The following is a 25,714-nucleotide window of genomic DNA, read 5'->3' as shown; positions in this document are numbered from 1 at the left end:
CTCACTTGTCAACACTTCTCAATTCAACTTGAATAAAAACAAAAACCTGCAAGATTTTCTCCCCTTCGAGCTGTAATACTTGCAACTAGTGGAGGTCTCTGCTTCCAAGCCAGAACTGCCTAGCATTTATAGTCACTGGAAACCACGTGAAATCCCTCCTAGCATTTCAAGCTCAAGAGCAGCTCCTTTCATTCACTTGAGAGGATTAATTCACAGACCTTCCCCCAGACTCAAATTTGTCAGGCTCAAACCCATTCACAGCTTTTAGTCTCTACTTCTGAAACCTATTTCAGGCCTTAGTTGTCAAGAATGATGCTAGAGTGCAGTAGGAACAGTGGAATACATTAAGTGTTAAGGTCATGTCCTACTGCCACTGCAGAAACAGACAACCACTATCTCACCTCTGTTTTGCAGCTAACACAAGGCTAATTCTGAACACATACACTGTGGGAACTGCAGCAAGGTTATTTTGAGCTATGATTTTTCTATTTATAAAGAGAAACAGGTAACTCCATGGACTGGTTTCTTTTCTACACATGCACTGGTATCTAAGAGGTCCTCTGGCCACCTCATATGATTTGGAACTGCAAAACAGAAACCTTGGCAAGGAATTTTTTGTTTGGGTTTTAATGAAACAATTCCTTCTCACATGCAACTGGATTAGTTGTACTAATTTAAGAACACATGCCAGTTCCTGAACTTAGTTGAAAAACAGATGCACCACTTAAATTTTCCAAAGAATGGTTTCGCTTGAAGAACCTGTTCCTCCGTCAGTGTTAAATCTGGGATTGAAGAGGTTACCCTGAAATCTCTCTTCCTATGCACTACAGAAAACGCATAAGCAATGGAAAGAAATACAGGCAGCTAGAAAACATGCAAACAGTGAAGCGGCAAGGGCCATTCTCTCTGCCCTCCCTACCTCCAGTGAGGTGAGGAGAACCTGCAGGTTTTGCTTGACCCCACAGAGGGGCCTGCACTTGCCTATCTCTACATCTATCAGCAAAAATAGGAAAAAAACAACACAAAAAGTCAGCTTCAAGTGACAGTGGCTCTAGAACACCAAGAAGTGGTCTCACAAATGTCCAAGCTCCTGTGAGGTACATGCATGCTCTTAGCAGCTCTGGGACATGCAATACGCTACCTCTCAACAGAGCCTTATGTTTAAATGCAGGTGAGTAAAAAGCCATCTTTAAGGCCTGTGAAACACTGAGACCAACAGCAACCAAAAGCACCATACAGTACACAGAGCCATGCAACCCTGCTGCTTAACCAGCTCCGTTCTAAGTCTGACCATGTGTTGCTTTAAAAAGCATTTTCCCAAGTTCTAACTGTCAGTAACCAAGTCCCTCATAGAAGGCTGCCACAGCTCATGGTGGGGAACACTGTGGAGTTTGCAATAGCTGTATCTACTAACACAAGATTCACATGGTGTGTAGTGAGCAACACCAGTCAAAGCACTTTCTACCATTTCTTCATAGCTAAAGATAGGAGGTACAAGTTGTCATAGTGCTCCTTCTCCAGTCAATGAATTGTTGAAGTATTTGCAATAAAAGTCATTAAGGGAATCCAGACTCATATCCCTCAGCAGCTCTCTTATCCTATAAAGTGTTTGCCTGCAGTAGCTGGAAGGCAAAAGCCTGGTGCAAGGCCACATCTACACATTCAGTGAGCACAGAACCCTTCAATCCCTGGGTCATTTTGCCAATCCAGAACCGGTGGTATAGTGGCACATTGGTTCTTTTGCAAATCTCAACAATTACTGGACCAACTTTAAGATCTCCAGTCCCAAAGCGGTAGCTAAGCTAGTCATAGGGACCTGTATGTCCAGCATCCACAAAGCTACAGCAAAAGCCTGCTGCTCTAGATGTTTCTTGTTAACATTCAATTTATTGTTTCTGATACAATGAGATACCACCAGCAGATACCTGTGAGCTCCTCACCAGCAGCAGTCATCTGCAAAAAGCAGTGATACAAAAGTCATCAAGTAAAGTTGCTGCCTCACCTTTTCTGGTCTATGAGAAGCCATTCACATCTCCCTATAGCAGTTTCTGCAAGAGCCTGAATAAACACTTCTTACAAGCTTCAACAGCTCTTCAGGACACGACAGTTGGGGAAAAAAAAAAGAAAAAGAGAACCTCAGCATGTGAAAAGTAGAGTCCTGCAAGGGACCTGTTAAAAGCAGATTCCATCAGCCCAAGTAATTTCCTCCTCCAGTCCAAAGTAAACAGACACATGACCACATAAAAAAGCTTTTTGAATACTACACTAGAGTTATAGCATAATAGGATATGCAGCAGGCAGACTGTACCACTTGCTGGGGTCAGCTACACCAGCAGTGTAGCATGCAATTGTCACAGCCTGCAGTCCAGCTCAGGTGGCATGGGCACTCAGCATGCATGCCCTGGCACAGATGCCGTGATTTATTCCATCATTAACACACAGGGAAGGAAGCAAAGGCCTTGGCTGCTCTCAGGTGAATAGGAAATACACCATGACTTGCTGAGCAGTCCAAACAGTGCAGAAAGACCTACTTAAAGGTTAAGAGCAATACTTAAGCCCTTTAACACTAAGCAAAGGATAAACCAGCACCCTTCCATTCCTTCTGGAAATGGCACAGGTTCTTCCCAACAGCAACTTCATATGAATACCTTGGGCAAAGTGCAAACTCAAGTACCTCTGCTACCTCAAAAATCCACAGCTCTGTTCCTCCCTGTACAGCTCAGCCTCAAGCTTTCCTTTACCATCGTTTCAGATACAGAAGTTTTGGTCAATTATGTGCAAGAATCCCTGCTGGTCATTGATACTGTAATGACTTAGCTACTACTGATACATCAGTGGGGCCACCTCAGGTTGCACTTAACATTAAGTAGGAGCTACTCAGGATGCAGAATGAAGCCATCATTTTGATCTGACAAGCAGTTAGTCTTATGGGTGAAGTAGGAAGTCAAACAGACTTTGGAGTTGCACCACAGATAATCCAAGTTGCAAAGGGGAAGTGAAGGAGAAATGAAAATGCCATGTGCTGTCTTGGTAAAGCTGAACCTACAAACTCCACCAATATGAGGGCTTCAGAGCATCAGCCATCTTCAAATTTATCTCTGTTCTATCAAAAAAAAGCGCCACAATTCCTTTTACAAGAGGGTTGCACCTAAAAGAAAGGTGGAAAACTTCAAGAGACCTGGCTCTGAAATGACTGTACTGTTAGCTTCGGTGCATGCTATGGGATAAGTGCCATATGGCTTAGTCTCCAAAAAACAAAGGTCGCATCCATCATTACTCTGCAGCATTATTCCACAACTATACATGCTGAGCAGTGACCCATAACATGTGCACAAATTACCTCAACATCCCAGTGAGCAGGTCAATGGATCCTGTACAGAAACTAGAACAAAGGTTTCTCTTTCCTTCAGTTCTTACTAAGACTTTTCATATGCAAATACCACTACCCAAGCAATTATTGAATTGATTGATATCACTGACACTTGCATATGAAAAATCTGGCATATCTGCACAATTGTATAACTATTTAGAACAAAAAGCTGTTCAACTCAATAGCTATTGACGAGTTTGTCTCCTAGGTAAGTACTCTTGAGGATCAAGGCATGAAACAGTGACTATACTTGTTGATCAATACCTGTGTGGACTGAGCTACTCCAGGGACAGGTATATCCCAGTTAAATAGGATTCTTCCAAGAATATCTCCTCATGAAGCACCCCAATTTCAAACATTTGGCCTTTACAGAACTGCTGCCCACCACGTTCACTGGTGCTTTATCAAGCTTAAGGCAAACAGAGGGGGAAGATGAGCCAAAGTGCATAATCTACAATATGTCAGTCGACTACCACTCCCAGAAGAATTATTTTTCTGGCAAACCCATATAGAACAGATTACCAAGTAGTATCTTAACATTCTCTGCTCATAGTCCGCTAGTTACACAGTTATATTACAGTTATTTACCTCTGATGGCAAAGCTTTAACGATTCCCTGCAGTTTGAAAGAACTGGACTTAAAATTGAGCAATTAGGTAGCTCTAATTCACTCATGAGCTGCCAGGGCTGCATCGTTGCCACGACTTTGCCCATTGAGAAACAGCAGCATGAAACCTGGCAGAACTCACTTGTAGCACCAAGCCTTCATAAGACCCTGGTACTCCCTCAGGAATAGGTTAGGCTCCAAAGTAACCCTCTGTAGTTCCACAGTCCTGAAAACTGTAGCAACTTCAGCTTTCTATGGTGCTATGGTACCACAAACCTGTTTGGTTTCACTGAAACCAATTAAGCACTTCAGGCTTCAACCTTTTAAGTATATTAAACTGCATGTACATTTTTATACAGCACCCTCCAACTGAGCAGCTTCAACATAAGTGACTAATACCGCAACTAGCCACTGCAAATCAGTTTAATAAAAACCAATAGAATGAAGGAAGCTGGTTTTGGAACCTAAAATGGATGATTTGATTTTCTATTGTAAGGAACTTGGAAAAGAATGAGGATTTACATTTTCAAAAAAAAAAAGACTTCTCCAAAGATATGTCCCAGATACAGTGAAGGAAAACTGTCTTCACTGTCTAACTGAAACTAAAGCTTCAGTGTTTCACACAAGTTGTTGTCCTATTGAACAGCTGAGTAAGAAAAATAAAAAGACAAATGCTGACAGTTCTGGCTATGAAATTACAGCATATACTTTGTGAAACAACGTATATTCCATTTCATACAGAGAGAGAGAGTAGGTTTGCAAAATGAGATCTCCTGTGGTTCAAATTCAAGCTTAGCATAAGAAGGTATAATTTCCAAGAGGAACAGTGTCTGCTCTGCTATGAATGTTGGTAACCCTACCTAGCTACAACAGATTTACTGTAAACTTGATTTGCATTATATGCCACAGCTTCAATCACTTTAAAACCCTTCAAATCTGTATTATAATTTACAGCACAGTAATTGCACATCTGCAAAGAAACAAGCAATAACGAAAGCCAAACTCAAGGCAGAATCTGATCTTCTGGGTATTACAGACAATCTTTGGGAAGGAAGATATTTTGGTAAATTTTATCTATTATAATTAACCTACTCCAGTAATACATTAGTGCTTGTGACACAGCTGTTCATGCTTACCTTAAGCCTTTGTTATTTAAGAGAAGAAATTCCCAAGCAATACTGGAAATGTGTTGTTGTAATGTCTGGCGAGCTTCTGTTAGAGGCATCTATGGCTACAATGCTTGAAGTAAGAAAATCTTTACTTCTAATTCCTTATTCTTGATTTTGTTCTTCTCAGGAGTTCCAGGATACCAGATACTATCAGTTTTTCTCTACTTTTTTTAAATGTGCAATAAACTTTCCTTAAAGACAGAAGTAATAATGTATACGAGCAACCAAGAACTCAGTTTCTCAGATGTGGTATTTTGCAGAGTAAGAGGCCAGCAATTTAACAGAACAAAATGTTTTTTCTCCAGTATCGAATGGAACACCCTATTCAAACATTACTGACCTCTGCAGATACTGCAAGCTTGTTCATTGTGTTTAAAAAACCCCGCATTTCCTATGCTGCATGCATATAACAGGTACTGTGCATAGCACAGAAGGTATTTGCAGAAGCATCAGCTACCAGCAACAGGATTCTTCTTTCATTTTAAACTTGGAAAGTTTTTATTAAAGCTATGCTACGGGAAGTAAGTGTGCAAACAGTGGTCTGAAAAGCAGCTCAAAGTACACATTCTTTACCTGTTTAATTAACTCTGGTATTTCTACATGCAGAGCTGCTGTAAAAAATGTTTTTATTAGAATATGGTAAAAAAAGTAACTCTTGCCACAGTACTGTCCCAGCCACATTCTGCCCCAATATTTTGCTATTTATTGTTATTTACTACTCTCCACTGTGTGCCAAAACAGTTGTGTTTGCACACTGCTGATTAGCTGAAACAGTATTTGCTGCCATTTCAGCAGCTGCCAACTGAATGGAAAAACTCACATTACTTTACCCATTTCAGTCTGTTGATTCTCATTGTTAGGCATAGTGTCCCAAATACTAAAAAATCCTCTCTGCATTCAGGTTTTACAGAAACAAAAAAGCTTACAACTGTAAACAGAAAACAGATATCAGAGGGGCAGTTCCCACTCCCAGGTTTTGCCCAGGAGGGCACTGCTGGAAGCAAGCAGGCAGCAGCCACAGCTCTGGGAGGTTTCACAACTGGCTGCTACACCTGGGGCCAAAGGCACCATCCTGCCTTCTCCAGCCCAGACCCACTGCCAGACCACACAGTCAGGGAGGACAGGGGTGCATCCCACAGGGGCTGCTCCAGCACTGGGGAACAGCAGCAAGCGCCCAGCTGGGACCTCTCCACTCAGCAGCAGCAATAGGCAATGCATCAGTTGGCACCTCCTGCAAAACCGCAGCCACACCATGGTTGAAGCGCAGGACCTGCCATGTGCTGTTGGGGTAACCTGCACCCTACATCCAGGCTTCCAAAGCTTGCACTGCTCTCATTCTGCTGCGGTTTTAAATTGCTCCCTCCAAGGCTGCTATCTTGCTTTCCAGAGTGCCCAGCTTTGGTCAAGCTCTGTTGTGACAAAGAAAGTGCTATAACTGTGCAAGTACAGGACAGACACCACACATTAAGGATGAAACATGTTAATCAAGTACTTGGAGAGGGCAGTAGCTGTGCAGCGAGAAGATACCCATTTCCTCATACTGCCATTTCACCAGGTGAGGTCTGGTGAGAACATGGCCATGCACACCTATGCCACCCAAGCTTAACCCTGCTGCTGGCAATGGCCACCCCAGATAGCATTACTCTCCTCCTGAGGCAGCAGGGCTAGGGGCTGTGCAGCTACAAGACAGACATTTCTGCAAGTTTTTTTGGTACATGTTCATTGCCAGGTTGATTTCACATTAGTAAGAGGAGACTGTCCCGAGTAAAGCCTCATGGTGTAACTGAATTATCCCAACAGTTCTCTATGAAAGGAGAAGTTTCCCTTGTCCTCTCTTTTCCCTCACAGTAGCTCTGTTCACCCAACAGCACCCCCAGAGCCTTCACCACCCCCACCATCACCACCTCCTCCCTAACAAGTGCCGGGGCAAGTGCACTGAGGCACAGGAGAACATCCAGCAGCATCAAGCCACCACATCAGCTCCACACATGACAACTCAACTCCTTGGCAAGGGAAGCATAAGGCTCCTTACACCTGCAGCACTCACCCTTACCTCATGCAGTGGCAAGCATTGCCCATGAACATTACCAGTAAATTCCAATTTTCCAAACAGAGATCCAGAAATACTTCCAGGTACTTAGCACCCCTGTTCTAGCTGCAAAGTCCCATCACCCACTCGCAGAGCTAAAGGAGTCTTTCTTCTAGAAAACTACTAATGGTGTGAACCCATATGAAGATAGATACAAAGAGGAAGAGGAGGTTACTTGTGGTAGATGTTAATTTAAGTCATTAGTTGTAAAAATAACTTCACATTTCCTTGTGAAATATCAAGGGAGATGCTCCAAATGAGTAGAGGACTTGAGTTCAAAGTGACAAGTATTCCTGGGAAGGCAGGAGGGTGGAAAAAAGCCAGGAAGATAAATTACTAATAATAGTAATAGAGAGAAAAGACTGGATTTGGAGAGTAGTTGTTATTCCTATCTTGCAAGAAGCCAGCAGGCAGGCAAGTTTCAACAAACCAAAGAGTAACCTTAAGTAAAATCAAAGCTTGACTCACTGAGGTTTCCTGAGGTGGTGGAGCTGACCTAACCTCCCAGCAAGCAAGGTAGAGACCTGCTCCCTCCCCCCTCTCCAGTGTGTGGCTGCATCCCATCCCTTTCCTCTTGCCAGCACCGATTCTCCTCTGACCCCTTGATCTGACCAGTCAGCTTACTACACTGCTTGAAAACTAACACGGCAAAAGAGCTACAAATTTCCTGCCAGCTTAGTGAGCCAACTCAGCTGACCAAGGGCAATCTCTTGCAACTGCATGATGGAGGCAAGAGGAATATGTGGAGCAGGACAGTCCTCCCTGACATCAGTGAAACACTTGCTGTCTGAAATGTTAATGCAGAACAGCTCTGCAGCAGAAAGAGGAAGCAAGCAAAGGAGGCAATGCTTGCTATAGCAGATGGTACAGCATAGTGAACAGGAAGTAAGAATGGCTGATTTTTATAACAGTGCCCCTAGGACAAGAACACTGGCAGCTAACTGTCTGCTAAATAGGTAATTGCCAGTGCCATGCAGTGATGGGGAGGGGAACTGTGCAGAAAAAAAAAGCCCAGGGCATGCTTTTGTAGTTGATTCCTGACTGAAGTATACTACATTAGTCTAAAGATCCTATGGTTTGTCATCACACTGAGGTTTCCCAGCTTGGGCTACTAAGCAGAGTTCAAGTTTCCTTTTCTCTACAGAAATTCCTAGGAAAGTCATCCAACTAAAGTTTGGGACTAAAACCACCATCACCAATAAATGCAGAGCAGAAGCAAGACATGTACCCCTGTAGCACCCAGGGCAATAAATAGAGTACAACAGGCATCTCTGAATAATTCTGAATGTAAAATAGACTTTTACATATGATAATAGCAGCACAAGCTACTCCAAAAGCACAAGGATATTGCACCTTGTTTCCTTGCTCAGTAATCACAAAACAAATATTCAACAATATTTTTAAGAATGACATAGCACAGTACATTTGCACAAAGGTGATAAAATCCCTGCGCACTTGCAGATCAGTGTTTCATTACAGGCTGTTTCTTGCCGAGACAAGTACTCCTGACCAATGGGTTAGAGGAACTAAATGAAGAGCAGAGTCCAGGTTATCTTATTGCCCTGCCTATACTTACCACTGAAATAGGGAGATGATATGGACCATTAACCTGGTAAAAGCCCAGGCGATTCTCTGCCGTCTTAGCAACTTGAGTTCTCCACAAGCACTAGCAGTATGAGCACAACCACACAGCCAGGAACAAGGCTTTTCCCAGTTAGTCACATGGGCCTGACTCAGCTTATTGCAAAACCACAGCCTTAGGTTTTAGTACCCAGCTCCTACATTCATTGAAGATGGTCACTACTGTAACTTTGAGGAGATCTTGATTACTTCGAAATCCTTATTTGAACTAAACTTTTCACATTGGGCATTAGTTTCTTATACTGAATGTTATAGAATTCCAACAGTAAGTCTATCCAAGTAATTCAGTAACTTGAATTAAAAATCACAATGCTCAAGAATGCAACAGGCCTCTGTATTTAAAGGCCAGGTAGGTATAAGTCTGCTTTCATTTACTTACCTTTTTGCTTCTTCTAAATGGCATAGATACTCATAAGCAATGTTCTGACGCCTCCTCTCATCCATCTCCTCTGCTGAAAGCCTTTCATCATCCACAATAGCTGCAAACAGAAACCCATATAACATTACATGCGAATCAGGGGTGATCCTCAATGCTATTTTACTGAGAACCTAAATTACCACAAAAGAGAAATTAAAATAGTCATCCCTTCTCAAAAAAGGCCTTTTATAGCATGATGCACAAAGATACTCAGATCACCAAGAAGGTGCTGTTCTCTGTACAGTGAATTCCTCAAGTTTCACTTGTTCAAAATTAAGCATGTATTGCTCTTTATCCATTGCTTGGTTTGGGGGCAGGGTGAACCACTTAAGCATGTGGCGCTGAGGCTGGGAACCAGCAGAGTTTCAGCTTACACATCCTCAGAGGAGTTTGAGGACTCCAATGTGGAAGCTCAGAGCAAGCAGTGGATAGATGGAGAAGCCCCATGCTAAAGCAGAGCCTCAGCAGTAAAGACAGACAACAACGCACTGCAAACTTATTTCAAGGGCAACGTGGGAACCAGCAGCAGCTTCAGGAACCTGTGAGACTGCAGCAGAGCTGCCTCCCACTGATGGGGGTGATGAGGGCTGTAATCAAGTGAACAAACTGTGGTATTCACACCCCTACCCACCTCTGCAACCACTTCACCTCCCATAAAGGCACTCTCCCAGTCTATTAAGGATGACAGTGTGCACACCTCCAGCTGCAGACGACCCTGATTATTAACCACTACCCCATGACTGGTCTCCCTCTCTTTGTAGGGTGCAGAGGGCCTCTGTGAGCTAATCCGCAATTCTTCCAAATGTTTCTAGCGATGACTCTGAAGGACCACAGTAGTGCTGACTTCCAGCTGAATTTCAATCACAGCATGGGAGGCTTTTGGAAACAGCCTTCAGCATAAACCAGTTCCCAAAATGACACCCTATTTTTACTAGCGGTTGTCAAAGACCTGGCCCTGCCCTCCCTTGTGTTTCTCAGCCCCATACTCCCCTCAGCTCTTGTGTCAGAGCTGGCAATCCTGCGGCTGTGTCAGTGAACTGAAGAGTGATGACTATTAAGAGACCCGTTTCTAGGAAGATGAGGTCCCTGATCTAAGCTGCTGTGCACCTGCGGGCACACTGGTGCAGGCACAAGGGAGGAGACGGAAACACAGGGCTGGGCCAGCTGCTTTCTGTGGCAGCCCACGAGCTACTTAGCTGAGAACATCAAGACGCATCCTTGGTAAAAAAGAAAAAACACACAAACAAACAACAGATACACGGGCCCCTCTCTTCAAATGCACTGTGAGAGCGAGGTGGTTTGTTAGTTTGACTGTCACACAGATTGTGCATGCCACCAGCAAGTTTTCAGCGTTTCACTGACACAGCTGCCTCATGTAGTGGGGTAAACACTTTCTGGTAGCTGATACAGGCAACTCAAGTAAAAGGCACTATAATAAAGAAAGAAGATGGGCTTTACAAGTACATGCAGACATTGAAGGTTGTACCTCAAAAAAACCAACAAACAATCCTGCATGCATTTACTGGGGACACAGAAGAGAACACTACTCACTCACATTTTGGACTGATGCTACCACACATTTGTTAACGTATGATTAGCTGCTTTAAGCTTTGTAGTTTCAGTTTTAATCACCACAGTTATCGATCTCTCTCATCTTTGCTTTTAAGATGGCTTTTCCTAATTACCAAGAAGGTTCATACATTTAATAAAAAACAAATGTTTGCCTTGCTCAGAGTCCCTTTCAAGTCTAGTAGCTCCAGTAAGCATGACTCACTAAAATGAGCTCTCAGATACTGTAATCACTTGCTACGAACCAATACATGAGTTTGGAGGCAAACATGAGATGCAGGTGGTAAAACACCTAACCTGGCAAACTGGCCATGGAGGCTGCTCTGCTGCTGCTTTTGGCCATGCCACTGTCAGCACATCCAGGACAGGCTGCTCCCAGCCCCTGACACCGCTCCCCTGCTGTGGGGGAGTCCTGGCTCACCAGAGCAAGGGAGAAGTACTGAGGAGCCACAACACTTACTACTTGTGACACTGAGGTCTAAGGCCACTTTTCAAACAGCAGAACACCCCCTGGATGAAGACAAATGCCACCTGAGGAGCCCAGCTGACCATTCCAGTGTGCTATGGCCCTGTCAGCCAGGATGGGGGAGCTGGTTCTGAACCAAGCATTCATCCCCTATGACAACACCCATGCCCTACTCCTCTCAGCTCATTAAACAGCCACATACTCCTGCCCTCCAAACACATCTCACCACAACCATAAACAAAACAGCAGAAAGGCAGCTTGTCTGAAAGTAGGAGTAAGAAATCACACAACCTGTTTGATAACTATCCATCCAGGAATTTACCTGAATGACACTAATGCTTTGCAATCTAGTCTTGGATCTACACATCCGCAAGTCCCTCCCATCCTCAACAAGGTCATCCCAGATCAAGCAGGCCTGGCTAGCCTCAAGTCCCTTATTACCATTATTTGCAAAGATTGATTCAGAGGATAGATGAAGGAACTGACAGATATTGTGGGATTGTAATAGTAGTTCTGCTTAGAAATCCCTCCAACAATAAGGGAAAAGGGTAATAGGTGAGAATAAGTAACTTGTAGACACCGAGAAGTGGAAAACCCAGATCCTTTCTAGAAGAGATACTGTATCAGCAACTCACAAGTAGGAAGTTTGTCTTCTTTCCTACCAGGGCCAAAGCAGCTCTTTCTGGGCTGAATATCTAAGCACTGAAAAGGCAGAGTACAGAGCATGCAAACACCTATGGTGCTTCGGCTGGAAGGAGTCTCTTGCAACATAGTCTTCTGATAAAACAAATTACACCCTTTCCCCCTCCAGCACATACTGGCTTCAAAGCAACAGTGCTATCACATCAAATAAGTGGTTACAGACACTTTTAGACACAATGACAACCTACAGGATAGAGGTCGCCCCAGGATTGAGCTGCAGAGGAAACTACTTCAAAGACTTGGGTCCTTAAAGTCTAGTCTACGATAATATATTCTGGCAAAGGCTTCTTCAATCTTTGACTAGAGCCCTAGAACTTCAAACACACTATGAGTGTGGCCACACTAAGTTTAACACACAAATTAGGTTGGTTTGAAGACAGAAAACTCAGTCTTTCTGCCTAACTAGGCAACTTAGTCAGAAGACTGGGAAGACTGATGAAAGAATAAACGTTTCTGCTGTATCAGTAACTTCTTGATTGATAATGCTCAACTTGCTAGGGAAAAGACTGCTGTGTTAAAGGGTGTTAGCAGGCAGAGTAAGCAGGGCTGGGCTTCAGATTAAGAACTCCAGCCCACTGGGGTAAGCAGGCCAAGCCGGATTCAGACAGATGCAAAATGTTGCAACCAAGAAGATCCAAATATCACAGAAGGCGGCACATGCACACTACGTGGAAGTTGTAAAGAAAAAAAGGCATCTAAAACAACATCTTATGATTAAATTCACCCATTTTGTGACTCTCAATTTGGAATTAAGTGGAAAAATATCAAATATTCTCTCAAAGAGGGAATGTTAAGAGCGTGTCTGGACTGCTGACAGGAACTAATAAAAATGCCAGTGTGGCTAGCCTAAAAGCTCACCATTTCAATTCATTTTAGATGTTGCCACCCTGTTAGCCGACAGCCAACACATACAAAGCATGTGTGCTAAGACACCGAGTTCCCCCATTACAGATATTCCTTCATGGAAAGTTACTAAAGCAAGAGTGAGTATGAACCACTACATGGAGCAGTGAGCAGTACTAAAGCTTAAATTGCCACACCTAATTTTGAACAAACAACTAGAACACACTTATTCTGGCACTCAGTATGATGCAATAATTGTCCAAGTAAATTCTTCCAGCAATTGATTCAGAGTTGAAGTCACATTCTACTAGCAATTTCCTACATATTATCATTCCACATAACTCACAAAAAAATCAGTCCATTTAGCAGGGAGCATTCATAAATGGCAAGACCTGAGCATCTTCTGTCAGCTGATGTATTGCACTTACATCTGCTCTTGTCTTTGTCTGAAATATTTGTCCTGTGTACCACCAACATGGAAAAAGCAGAGGAACAGGCAAGGCAGTAGCCAGGACTAGTTGATGTTTGCGGTTTGATTATGGATTACAAAAACTTTCTGATGCACTATGGTCCAAGACAGCCATTCCAGTTGTTAGCAAATACTTGGAGCTGCATCAGCTGCAGACCACAGGGATGCCAATGCACCCCAAGGTGCTACGTGCACCTACAGTCAACATGGGACAAGCAGCGTGCACTGACAACATTGCAGACAAAACAGTATTTCAACCTTCTGGATTTGAGTAAGTTTTCAGAAATAAGGCCAACACTTCTGAAGCTGCAATGTAATTACTGAAACTAGCCCCCAGCCCAGGTGTACAAGAGCCACTGGAGCCATGACCTTACAAACAGTGTCTGTAAAGAGATTCAAAACTTCAGGTTCACAGAAGAAATGCTCAGTTTACACAAGAATTTTAAGAACAAGCACTGGATGTATGAATGTTGCCCAAGATCAGAGTTAACCCTCTTATCACAACCATAGCAAGGATTTTGGAGGTCCCAGGATCACAGACATAATCCACATCAACACTGAGCTGACCGGATCTCTCCCATTAGTCTGTTTATACTTGATATCATATCAAGTAAGAGGTATTTTATGGATATAATTTGCAGCAGTTTTCAATTGAGCCCATGGATCCATGGATTGTATTTTTAAATGAAGCTAAACTTGAAACTTCTGTGATACATAACCAAAGCAAGGAGAAGTAATGCTTGTTTTAATTTCTGAATACCGAATTATGGAACACTTTACAAGATGTAATTCGAAGTTATTCAGGGATAAAAATTCCCCAAACAGACAATTTTTATTGTCTTAAACTGAAGCTAAAAAAAAAACCCTGCAAAACCTGCGGCAGCATTTAAGGCTTCCTGGTCCTGCATTTGCACTCAGACATGTAACCGTCTGCAATAGTTCAAGAACAGCACGTGGCTGCTTCTAGCAGGCAGACCATTTAAAAAGGCATTTGCCACAGACACACCAAAAGACTTATACTGAAAAAGGCAAAGAAAGGAACAGAGGCTTTTGTTTCTCAGGGCCAGCCCCCCTCAATTTCCTGCCACCAGAGACTTTTCCCATGAAAAGTGAGATGAGAGCAAGGAGGAGGGTGGCTTTTTTGGCACCACAACAGGGAAGCTCAATACACAGGACATAACAGAGGATGGAAAGCATGAAATCCTCTTACGGTGACAGAAAAGAATTTATGAAGTCAGGACAGAGGAAGAGAAGAGGTACATGAGTAATACTGTAAAATGCTAGAGTCATTTTTCATCAGCGTATTTGTATTAAACAGTAGCCAAACCACATTTGGCAGTCCCAGCTGCAAGCCATCCTGGCTGCACAGTAGGCAAGGTAAGGAAGTATTCTAGTCCACTGATGAGAAATTCTGTGTATCCCTCACCTCACCTTCCTGCCTTTTCCACCCCAGCCCATCCCCATGTCACCAGTATTAGCACACTGAAAAGCATTTCACAGAGCAATGCTGTAACAGCTGAAAACACAAAAACAAAAGCCAAGCCCTTCTTGCACAAAACTCCTGACTGACACTTTGCTCACCATAGCCAGCCCCAGTGAAAGCCCAGCACGGTACAACAGGCTCTAGGCAGCATCCCATTTATGTCTGCCGGTATGTCTGCCATGAGGATGAGCTGTGCATGTGAAACATTTGCCATCACGCTTCAGCACTGCAGTTTCAAGAAAAAGCTAGTTGCATTTTAGATCATCAAGGTGACTCAAAAATTCTGGTTATATAAGAGCATGTAACTCTTGTCCTAATGTGAAAAAGGCCAATAAACTCAGTGCTATTTTTGTATTCCTGGTAAAATCTGTGCTTTCAGGCTCCCAGCACCCCAGGAGTGCCTGCTCAGGGCAGTTTAGCTCTGAGCTCTACAGTCACTCTTAGGCTGGCAATTCAGGTGCTGCTACTGCACCAGCACAGCACTAGCCAACAGCCCTAACCAGAGCAGATTGAGCTGATGATTCACTGAGCCAGGCTTGCTGCTACCTGAGCTACCCTCACTGCAGTGGGGCAGGAGTTTACAGCGCTGTCAGGCAGCTGGAAAACAAGCAGACAGAATTACATGTACAGATGTCAGAAAAACAATGCTCAAAAGCTAGAGGCAGAAAGAGTTCCTTCCTAAGCTTCTACTCCTAATGCTGACTCGCAGGTGCCTAATGCAACAGTTTATTAAATGTGCAGAAGGTAACATCAACTTCAACTACGTGAACAGAGATCATTCAATAGACTACTAAGAAAAAATGGCTTTACAGCACCAAACACCTATTAGAGGTGTTCTTTTATTAAGGTATTTAGTACATGCAAGTCTATTGTTATACTGGAAGAAATTTATCTTTGGACAAAAAGTTTAATGCTCTAATCAAAACAACTTTCTACAGATTTCTCTGTCAAAGAGCAGTCACAAGAGCATCCCATGGCAACAAAGACAGGTAGCCTGAGCCTTTTTCTGTAGCTTCACTTAAGGGAATTCAGTCCATACCCTGAACACTTTCTTGGAGAAAAACCTCCATGCAAATGCAGACACTCAAAAACCTACCACGGCTCTAAACATGGAGAGCAGATTCACTCAAGATAGTAGACTAATACACTTCATTAAATTATGAGGCTCTTCAATATGGCATTTTTCAAATCTTTCCAACACTGAACTACTCTCCCACTCCCTCAAAAATGGCTATGTCTCCTAATCTAGTTATTACATTGTCTGAAGCATGCAGGCTCAGATTTTCATACAGAAATACACACACATCTTCTGCCCAGCAGACAGACATCATCCACTTTCACAAATTGTGTGTCAGGATCTACAAGGCCACTGTCCTACACCAAATATCACTGCCAGATGCTATGCAAACAGGGGAAAAAAACCAAAGCACCACTAGCACAGGAATTTTGACAACAGAAGTCCAGTAAAAAGACATCCTGATCTAAAATGAAGTGTTTAATAAACCAGTCTTTGCCTTGGGCTTTCTTATAAAGCATCATCCTTATGCATTCACTTTCCGGAGCCTCCTTCCCACACTTCCTTGAAAAAGGTCATATTTCAGTCTCATGTATCTACTACCACAAGTCCAGCCACATCCATTTACAGAGACTGAGCACTGTTACAATACAAGGACCTCAGCATTATCATACCAAGGGGAAGGTGATGCAGCAGCAACCACAGCCCGTGCTTCTGGAGCCAAGTGTCAGAACTGCTTGGTTTCACAGTCCGTCAAGTGCTAACACTGACAGAAGGCTGTAGGATTGTGTCTCAAGATACTTGAACTCCCACAAAGTTTAGGAAAAAATCTCATTTAACCACACAGACACAAGTAGTTTTGGCATTCAGCAAGTAACCATATGCACTGCCAGAACATTTAACTCATTTTTCTGCTTATAGGTATACGTATCCTTTACCCCACTTTTAAACCTTAGGCTCTCTACACTACCATCAAGTAAGACTTCAATAGAGGAAATACCTTAAAAGACATTAAGTAGTTCTGATGTTATCTTATTTTATGACACTAAAGCACGGCCATCTCTACTAGTAGGGTCCTTTAACCTTGTGCAGAAAAATCATGTGGTTCATTTTATCTTAACTTCAGTTTAACTGATCTTTGTGTTTAGAAGAAAAAGGAGACAGAGTAAGGGAGTTGAAGGAAGTATATGAAAGTCCAACTGCCTACAATTTCAGTTAGCTTCAAGTGTTTTCATCTACAATTAGAAACATGAAATGCAATTTGTAAGCCTATTGCCCAACCACTTACACCTACATTTAACTGCCAGTCTCACAGTCTCCAGCACTATTTCAGATAACTCCTTAATAAAATTGTAACTGTTTATCTTTGCATATTTTCCTAGCTGGTCACCTCAAGGCACAACACGATTCCCCAAGCTTCAGGTGCTCAAAGAACACTTAAAACTCTTAGCTCCTTTCTACAAACTACCCAGCTGACCTTAAAACTCTTTGCTAATAACCCCTCAGTCTATGTTCCTGGAAAAGTTGCAAGCCTAAGGAAGCACTCAGGCTGATGGGTTCTGAAGGTGAAGTGAGCACCAGTTAGAAGTTATTTCTTTCCCTTACAAGCCATCCTACCTCCCCTTGCCTAGTCAAAAAGCCATTAACATGGCCAGACTTGAAGGCAGCTTGGAACAGGCTACACCAGTATGTAGTCTGTCTGGTTGGAAGGTTTGCTTAGTTTCCACATGCTTACAACAACAATGACATTTTTTATGTGGGACAAAAAAAAAAAAGCAGGTTTTTGAAAAAGCTGGTTGGTCAAATCAGCACATCACTGGAGGCTCAAGGCATTCAAAATAATATTGCAAATTCCAGCCGGAATTTCCAACAGGCTTTCCTTCTCCAGAGGTTAATTCACGAGGAAACAAACAGTAAAGCATGAAAAGTTCCTCTGTCAGCTTTATACATTCACTCCTTTCTTAAATAAAGAACTTGTGATTTGAATTCCATGTATTTTGACCCATTTACCATTTGCTCTGTTCATTTCAGCAGAATTACTTTAACCTGTTTGCTTTTTATTAGGAATATACATTAACAATCCTCAATAAAAGAGCCAGAATTTTGCCATATGGATTCCATTTTCTTGCATTTTACCTACTGTGACCTCAGTTCAACTTAACACAAGCAGAATGTAAATGAAATAATGAAAAGGACTGTTTAATAGTGCCAGGCTAGTGAAATACACTACTCAAGTATGAAAGACAGAAAAATGTGTCTACAGCATGCATTAGTATCAACCCTGTAATTGGGCTTAGTCAGAAGAAAAATGCCAAGTCTTGCCTACAAATGCCATCAAATTTATTTCTAGCATTAGGAAGTTTATATATCATTTTTTTCTGAAAACATGGATACACCTGCAATTAAGTCAAATGCACCCACACATATACATAAAAGTGACTTGTGGAGAGTAAAATACTTTGAAGATTACCCAAGAAGGGTGAACAGCTCATCTGAAAGGCAGTCATCCCTATGCAAGGAGCTGGAAGCAGAGGCACAAGTTAACAGGAAAAGGAGACATGCCTTCAGCCTTCTGCTGAACCCCAAAGGCAACTTTCATTGTATGTAGTCTCATCACCATTGCCACCTGTGACCACAACCCCACCCATAAACATTTGTGGATCAAGTAGAGGCAGAAAACCACTGCAGACACAAAGTGGAAGAACAGGAAAGAGGGGCTGAAGACCATCAAGAGGAAGGGAAGGGCAGTTTGAGCTCGCCACAGTGGCAGCAGGAAATCCTAATTCAGGTTTGTCAGCCTCTCATCTGTTCGCACACACTGATCTTGAGCCATGGCTCTATCACACTACTGCTGCCAGTCAGATGCTCTGCTGTGCAAACAGCAGCTAAGATCACTCTAGGTTGTTTGAGACACCTTAGCCAACATGCAGGACCAGAATAAAGTGTGGCTTACTGTGGCAAAGGGGGACCCTTTGGACTGAAGAAGCCAAGCATGTCTGACAGGAGATACTGATGCTTCATCAAAAAACAAACTTGTTGAAGTCCACAATGAAGAGCATAACACTGAAGTTTTTCAGTCACTGTCATTCTTTGGTAAAAATTCAAAAGACTGATGGCTGTTTAAATAGCAATCAATTAAGATAACACCCTGCAAATACTGCACAGGATTTTTGGCTAAATCAGAAACTTGTCTGATTTATTTTTCTGTCTTGGAAGTGTCAAAAAGGTCAACTGCATAACCATTTGAGACCAGAACAGTGATTTGTATGTACACTTATAGTGAACCTCTACTACCCTGAGGCTGGTTAGGGAGATGCTGCTCTTGGTTGTGAGAAAGGAGGAAGACAACAGGGACAGGGGGTATGAGAGAGAGGGGGAGGGAATAGCCCCTCACATCTGAAAAAAGTCCAGCATGATACTCTGAGGGAAGAGTTGCCAAATGGCTTCAATATCCAGGTGCTTGAGAGGCTGACATCAAAAAGCTTCCTACCAGCAAACTCAGTACAGTAACCAGCTGGAAGAAATGTGGTAACATGTAGCTTCAAGAACATAAAAGAAGAACAACTAGCAGGAACACTGGAGTGAAAGACAAAGAGAACCCAGTAAGAAAGATATGTCCGAGTGTCACTGAGTAACTTGACAAGAGCTGCATGAGTCTCAGGATCTGAACCGTAAGACTGTGGAAGACAAACACCTGTCTAGGAAAAACCATAGGCAAGAGCATCACTTAAGTACAGAGCAAGTTTGAAATCACCATAAGACTGCAGTGTAGAAACCCTCAGACCTGACATCTGGTTTTAATTCCTCCTTTGACAACTCATCATCTCCTGCTCCTTCCCCAGCCAGTCTGTTGCAGTCCTCCTTCTACCAAGGTCTGAACAAATCACCTGCTTCACTGTCTCCATACTCTGAAAGGAGCTCCATAAAATACCTGAAATGTTGCAGGACATTTTTCCTTCAAGATACAAACACAAGCATATGAATAAAAAAAGAAAGAGTATGCATGCCATAAGGCTTGCAGCCTTAAATTTGGAGAACACATTTCCCTCTGACTTCCTTGCTTCTCATTCTGAAGTAATTACAACAGTCACAGTATCTTTGAAGTTTGTAATTTAAATTCATTGATTCACAGGCATAATGATTTTTTTAATATTAGTGGGGAGAAAAAAAAACCCTTAAGCATGAAGGATAATAGATCTGAAAATTTACTTTGCACCTATAAGCCCATAAAACAAGACTGAACAATTCTAATACAAAAAATAGCTTAAAATTCACAAGAATGTAAAGAAATGCTCTATGATGCAGAATATCAACATATAGGTATGGTAAGTTTAGGTGATGACCAGAACCCCTGGGCACCCCGAGACAGGATCTGAACAGAGCCATGGTGATTCCTGCCCTCCTTCCAGCATTCCTGGCTCCCCTTGCAAGGCAGCTGAGCTGCTTGTGAAACAGCTCCCAAAACTGCTGTGCACTCAGCAGCTGCTGCTGCAGCAGAGATGGCCCAGTGTAAGCAGGAACCACAGAAAGGACAGAGGTGCAGCCTCAGGCTAACAAGCTAGGATATCACCCTAAAACCTCTTGGTCTTGCAGCTGTGCAAGTCCACAGGTGCAGAAGGGCACAAGGGTTGGATATGCACTTTCTTTGTTCCCGCTTCATGGGTGAGATGACATGTTCTTGTAGGAAGGCAAACGGTGTAGCTATGCAGGTAACCAGTTCAGAGGTGGTCCCACGCGAACAACCACCTTAGTTATCACTTGAAGCCTGCTTGGCTTCCACTCCACAGTAGGCAAGCAAGTGCTTGCAGTGTTATCAAAGCTGGCACCACTGGCTCCAGGGTAACCTCCTCCCAGTTCTCCCTGCTAGGTCACTTTGGGAGGACACCACACAGACAAGCAAACATTGCTTGCAGGGCAACTGCCCACACTGCTTCTGGACTAGTCCAGCCCTTATTTCTCATTTACATACATACCCAGTGATAAGAATTAATTTTCCTTTCATCATCAGGAGGTAGAACCATAGCAGAGATCAAAAGCACAGAAGATGTAAGTCTCTAAGCAAGGTTTGAAAAGAGCAGACAAAACCCCACCCTTTCACTCAGTACATCCAGTATCTAAATATTGAGACTCAAAACAGCTCTGAGTAACAATGACACATCTACCATTGTACATATCACTGCAAAATCATCAGATATGGAGTGAGCCAAATAATCCTGCTAACTTAATAAACAGAGTACTTCCATTTCCAGAATAAGTCAATGACAGCTGCACTCATAAGACATGTTTCACCCAAATCATACACTTGCAACTTTCAAAGCATAACTGTATTAGTTCTGCTAAATTCATATTTCCTCTAAACTGACACAAAACTTTGTCAATCTCATCTTGAGTCACTTAAGTTTTCATGTTCCCTGTTTGTATCCGCTCCATAGCCCACTCCAAAAAGTAAAGTTTGGTTTAATGCACCAAGTACTGGCCACATGGCAGCCCTCTTGCTGCCTGGAATCCATTTCCACTTATGGGAGCAGTGCAGTGGCACACTAAATATCAATTGTGAATAAAATATCAGGAGCACACCAGAAACATTGGGTAAACACCTCAAAACAAGCATTCTGCTTGAAACAGCAATACCAAGACCACTAAAATAAAGGAAGCGTAACTAGCTTTCAATCACTGTTATGACAACCATAACACAAGAAACATGCATAAACTTGACATCAAATTAAGCTATGTATTTGCAAGTTTTGAAGTTTTTAACCGACAAGGAAATTCACATGCTCAAGGGCTGAGCACTTGTCTTTTGCATAGCTGCAGTCTGCTTCCTTTGTTCAAGCACAAAACCCAAGTCTTTTGTTAGCACTTGTAATGGTTCTTCCTCCAAGCTTTGCCCTGGTTTCCAGCTCACAGGCTATGGTCAGCCTCCTTATTATAAGGCATTTACAGCTGCTATAGGGAGCAGAGCAGCCTGAAAAAAATAGCTACTCCATCAGCAGTACCTTCCCCAGGTGAGTCTCTGCCATTCCTGTTCTATGTGGAAACTATTTCTGTAGACACCCAGTGTCAAAATAAGGTTTGTTCACCAGCAGCAGTTCTGCTTCTCCTGGCCTACACTCTAAAGGCTGTCAAGTGTGAGCACACGTGAAATACTTCTACCTAATTGGTAACAGTTTTCATGCAAAGGGTCAGCTTCCAAGAAAGTTTACACTGCAAAACTTCAGGAAAATTAAATTGAAATAGGTGTAAACTTGCCTCTCAAATATGCCCAAGAAGCTACTGCAGACCAATTCTGCTACTGCTACAGAGGCCCAAAAATCTCACCTGCTCACCTTCATCCTTTTGAGGAGTTGAGACAGGCATACCCATAGCCAGCATCTGCAGCCTGGACAGAAGCAGCCTACAAGTCAGCACCCTCTCACCACAGGTTTAGGACAAAAGGATACAGAATGTTACAAGAAACCCCTCTATTTTTATCAGAAGCCTTTGTAAACATGCACAGAAATACTGTATTTATCTAAGTATGACCAAAACCAAACCAAAACAAACAAAAAAGAAACTACTGAGTGTTACATGGTTCAGTGTTCTAGGAAACACCAGCCCTTGTTTGCCTGTTACTACCCACGATACTAAGAAATTTGATTGTGTTCTAAACTAATTCACATCAGTGAAATCTTCAGCAAAACTATGTGGTCTTACTTCTCATGATCTGTATGAAGATAGAAATTGGAGCACAAGGAAGGAGCTTGCTTAGCACGTGACAAAAGCTGTGTATTTTCTGCAGCATTCTAACTCATTTGTTAAACGTCTTACCATAGTCAGAGGTGATACATATTCAAAGAAGTAGGCAGTCACATCTAACCCCTGCAGGTAAACTGCCCAGCCACCTTCAGTAGTCAACTGTCATGCAACTTCAAATGCCATACCAAGGGTGGTTCATCTCCCAGCCTCCACTGAATCACATGAAGAATCTGTGCTCTGCTGTGGTCTGAAAAGCAGTGCTCACAACAGCTTCTGAGCTCAGATGTAGTGAAATCACATTTACTATGTGCTTGGTTTTGTAAATAAAGCTGATCATTTTTCCTTGTCCCAGGTTCATCTAAATATAATCCCTGCTCTTCCCAGGACTCCTCCATATTCCTTTAAATTTACACCACCGCATATCCATGCGGACATTTCAATACATTTTTTATTTAGCTATACTGTATTAAGAACATATGGAATTTTAAGACTTGTTTACCACTGAACAGAGGCCAGCCAGCTATTGCTTAGGTTAATCAACTGGGCTCAAAAACCTAAAAATCCCAGAAATAAGCAGCCCACACCGCAAAGTCACATCTCATCCCTACAGATTTGAGGCCCTGCAAGTAGAAATAATCTTACCAGCAGAAAAAGGTTGGAAAAGCATCTTGAATCATACTTTATGTAGAAAAAATGTATTTTTCTTTCTTGTTCAAGCAGTCTAGTGTTTAGACCGTTTCTTGCAATTTTCTTACCACTGTGGCATTGCCTGGCAAACACTACCATGCCTTTTATGACACTTAGGGATTTATGAAACTACAGTGCTAGAGATGAGATTCCTCAAAAACTTTTCTGTAACTCAATACTCCCTGGGTGGCAGGAGAAGCAAGAGCAGTCCCAGCCCTGGCAGGCAGGCAGGGCACCAGGGTGGCAGTAGCACCGCAACAAAGGCACCCGGGGCAGACCACAGTAATACGTGCTGCTCCTTCCTGTGTGCTCCAGTCCACTCTTGTGTGCTGCCTGCACATTTTGCTGCCCCATGGCACACACGCTTTCCAGATCTCCGTGTGCAGCAGTAACAATTTGAATGAACTCAGTCTGCCATTCTCCCAACCACTTCTGCTCATCTCTGCTCCAGCTACTGCACTGTGCTGGCAGACCTGCCTGTGGTTTCATGCTGTGAGCCAGAACAGGAACTTAATCTAGCCAAAAAAAATCCCGTAGAAAGAGTCAAGGTTGCTTCTTCTACCGTCAGACCTGACTGAAAGCACACATGAAACCACAGCTACAGGGTGCAGTTCCAGAACAATTTAAACACACTTAAATTCTGGCTGCCACAATCTCACCTGGCCAGAAAGCCTCCCTGTCTTGGGCCGGCAGGCATAGCTGTGAGATCTGCAGCCAGGCACTGCAGAGGCTTGAAGTGACTGCAGATCCAGCAATGCAAATCAGCTCTGCAAGGAAAGATTATCTTCCTGACAGATTAGGTCTCCATGCCATCATATGAGCGTTGGCAAGAGGTGAAGACCACAGCAGCCTGACAAAGCAGCTGAAGGCACCTCAGCAAGTTCAGGCTGCTGCAGCCTTACCAGCTGCAACAGTCTACAACCAAGTGGGAGCTAGGATCCCAGTGTAATTAACACCAGTGAAAAACAGCGACTTCTCTCATGAAAGATAACCCCTAGATATAGGATCATGTTTTCAGCAAAGCAAACCCATTTCCTTGTTTAGTTTTTCAAGCTTTTTACCTTGTTTCTAATCACTTCAACCAAACTATTAGAAAGAGATATCCCCTGTATTCATACAAGATTCCCCTAAACACCTTTGAAACATCCCTTTAAAAGAAAAAAAAAAGTAAAACATCTATTAGCCTATACTTCAACATTACAACCCTGTGAAAGAGTGGTTGCCTTGATGAAGCATATTTCTGTGCAGAGTTTGGACATTTCCTATTCCATCTGCCCCTGAATTAATCTGTGCTGTGTTCCTAGAAGCTGTGAGGCTCCAATCCTGCCAATATAACCAGTGTACTGAGCAGCTTTACAAATCAAGCACAGATGCAGGATACCCTTAATTTTCAGGAGGGGCAGCCAGTAGAGGATGGTTGGCACGCATGACTGCTTATTTCCCTTCAGACTTTGGAGTCTAGTAAGAATCTGTTTAAATACCTTGCTAGATGCCACAAGAGCTTTTACTGCACTTTGAAAGCAGGTCAGAGTCCACAGGGGACGACTGGCAGGGACGACATCCTTCATCACCCACTTTAGCTCAAGCCACAGACAGCTTAGCCTGATACACCCAGGCCAAGAGAAGCACCTGAGATGAGGACAGTAGTTTCTGCCAGTTTTGCAGCCTGGCTGACAGGCAGGGCAGGCACCACACCTTGAGGCCGCAGCTCCTTAGTAGCTGGCAGCAGTTTGTTAGTAGTTGTGAGTCAGAGCTCTAAGGTGCTCCTTGAATCTGATTCCTGAAGATTTTATACCTGGCCAACCTCTTAACTCAGGCAATAAGCGATAACAAATAACTGACATAATTCCCCCAGGTAAGTGTTCCTTGCTAGTGCATACTCATTTGAACAAAAGAGTAATTTAACACTGAAATCAGCCACCAACACAGGTTCTTAAAGGCTGGTTATTTGCTTACACATTTCAAAAGGTATTTAGGAGCCATGCAGAGTTTGTATGAACACCACCTCATTCAGTATTTCCCTTGATGGATAACAGGCAGGGGTTCTCTCCAAACCAAAGCATCCCCTTCCTCTGCTCCAAAGACTTCATGCAAGCACCATGGCTCCATCCCCTCCTCCTCCTGCCACGTGGCCCACCCTGACACCTACCAAGGCCCTTGGCCACCACAGAGCACCCCACAGGCACTTCCTGCCCAGCCAGCCCATCACCACCACAGAGCAGGGTACCCTTGGCCAGGGTCACAGCAGTCAGCAAAACACTTGGAGCAGTGCCGGGGCAAGGTGTTGGTCATCAGCACAAACCTGCCCCTGTGCCGGTGCCACTCAGCAGCACCCCTTCTCCCCCCAGCTGCGAAGATAAGGCAGTATGCATTCTGTGGACAACCCACTTCAAAGCCCCGCTGTCACCAGACTGAAAAGGACATAATTGTTTTCTGAGGGTGATTGCAACTG

The 25,714-nt window shown here is 43.2% G+C and overlaps 1 protein-coding gene across 7 annotated transcripts in view; it reads right to left on the bottom strand.

Annotated features, from left to right (window-relative positions):
- IQGAP2 (IQ motif containing GTPase activating protein 2) overlaps positions 1-25,714 on the bottom strand; it is a 127,915-nt gene that overhangs the window by 96,833 nt on the left and 5,368 nt on the right. For all 7 annotated transcript variants that reach the window (XM_055790519.1, XM_055790523.1, XM_055790521.1 and 4 more), the window contains exon 2: positions 9,255-9,354. In XM_055790519.1, coding sequence (XP_055646494.1) covers positions 9,255-9,354 — 100 coding nt within the window. The remainder of the gene's footprint in view (positions 1-9,254; positions 9,355-25,714) is intronic.

Source organism: Falco peregrinus, chromosome Z (genome assembly GCF_023634155.1).
Source record: "Falco peregrinus isolate bFalPer1 chromosome Z, bFalPer1.pri, whole genome shotgun sequence".
Classification (NCBI taxonomy): domain Eukaryota; kingdom Metazoa; phylum Chordata; class Aves; order Falconiformes; family Falconidae; genus Falco; species Falco peregrinus.
This window is presented reverse-complemented; position numbering and strand designations above follow the sequence as displayed.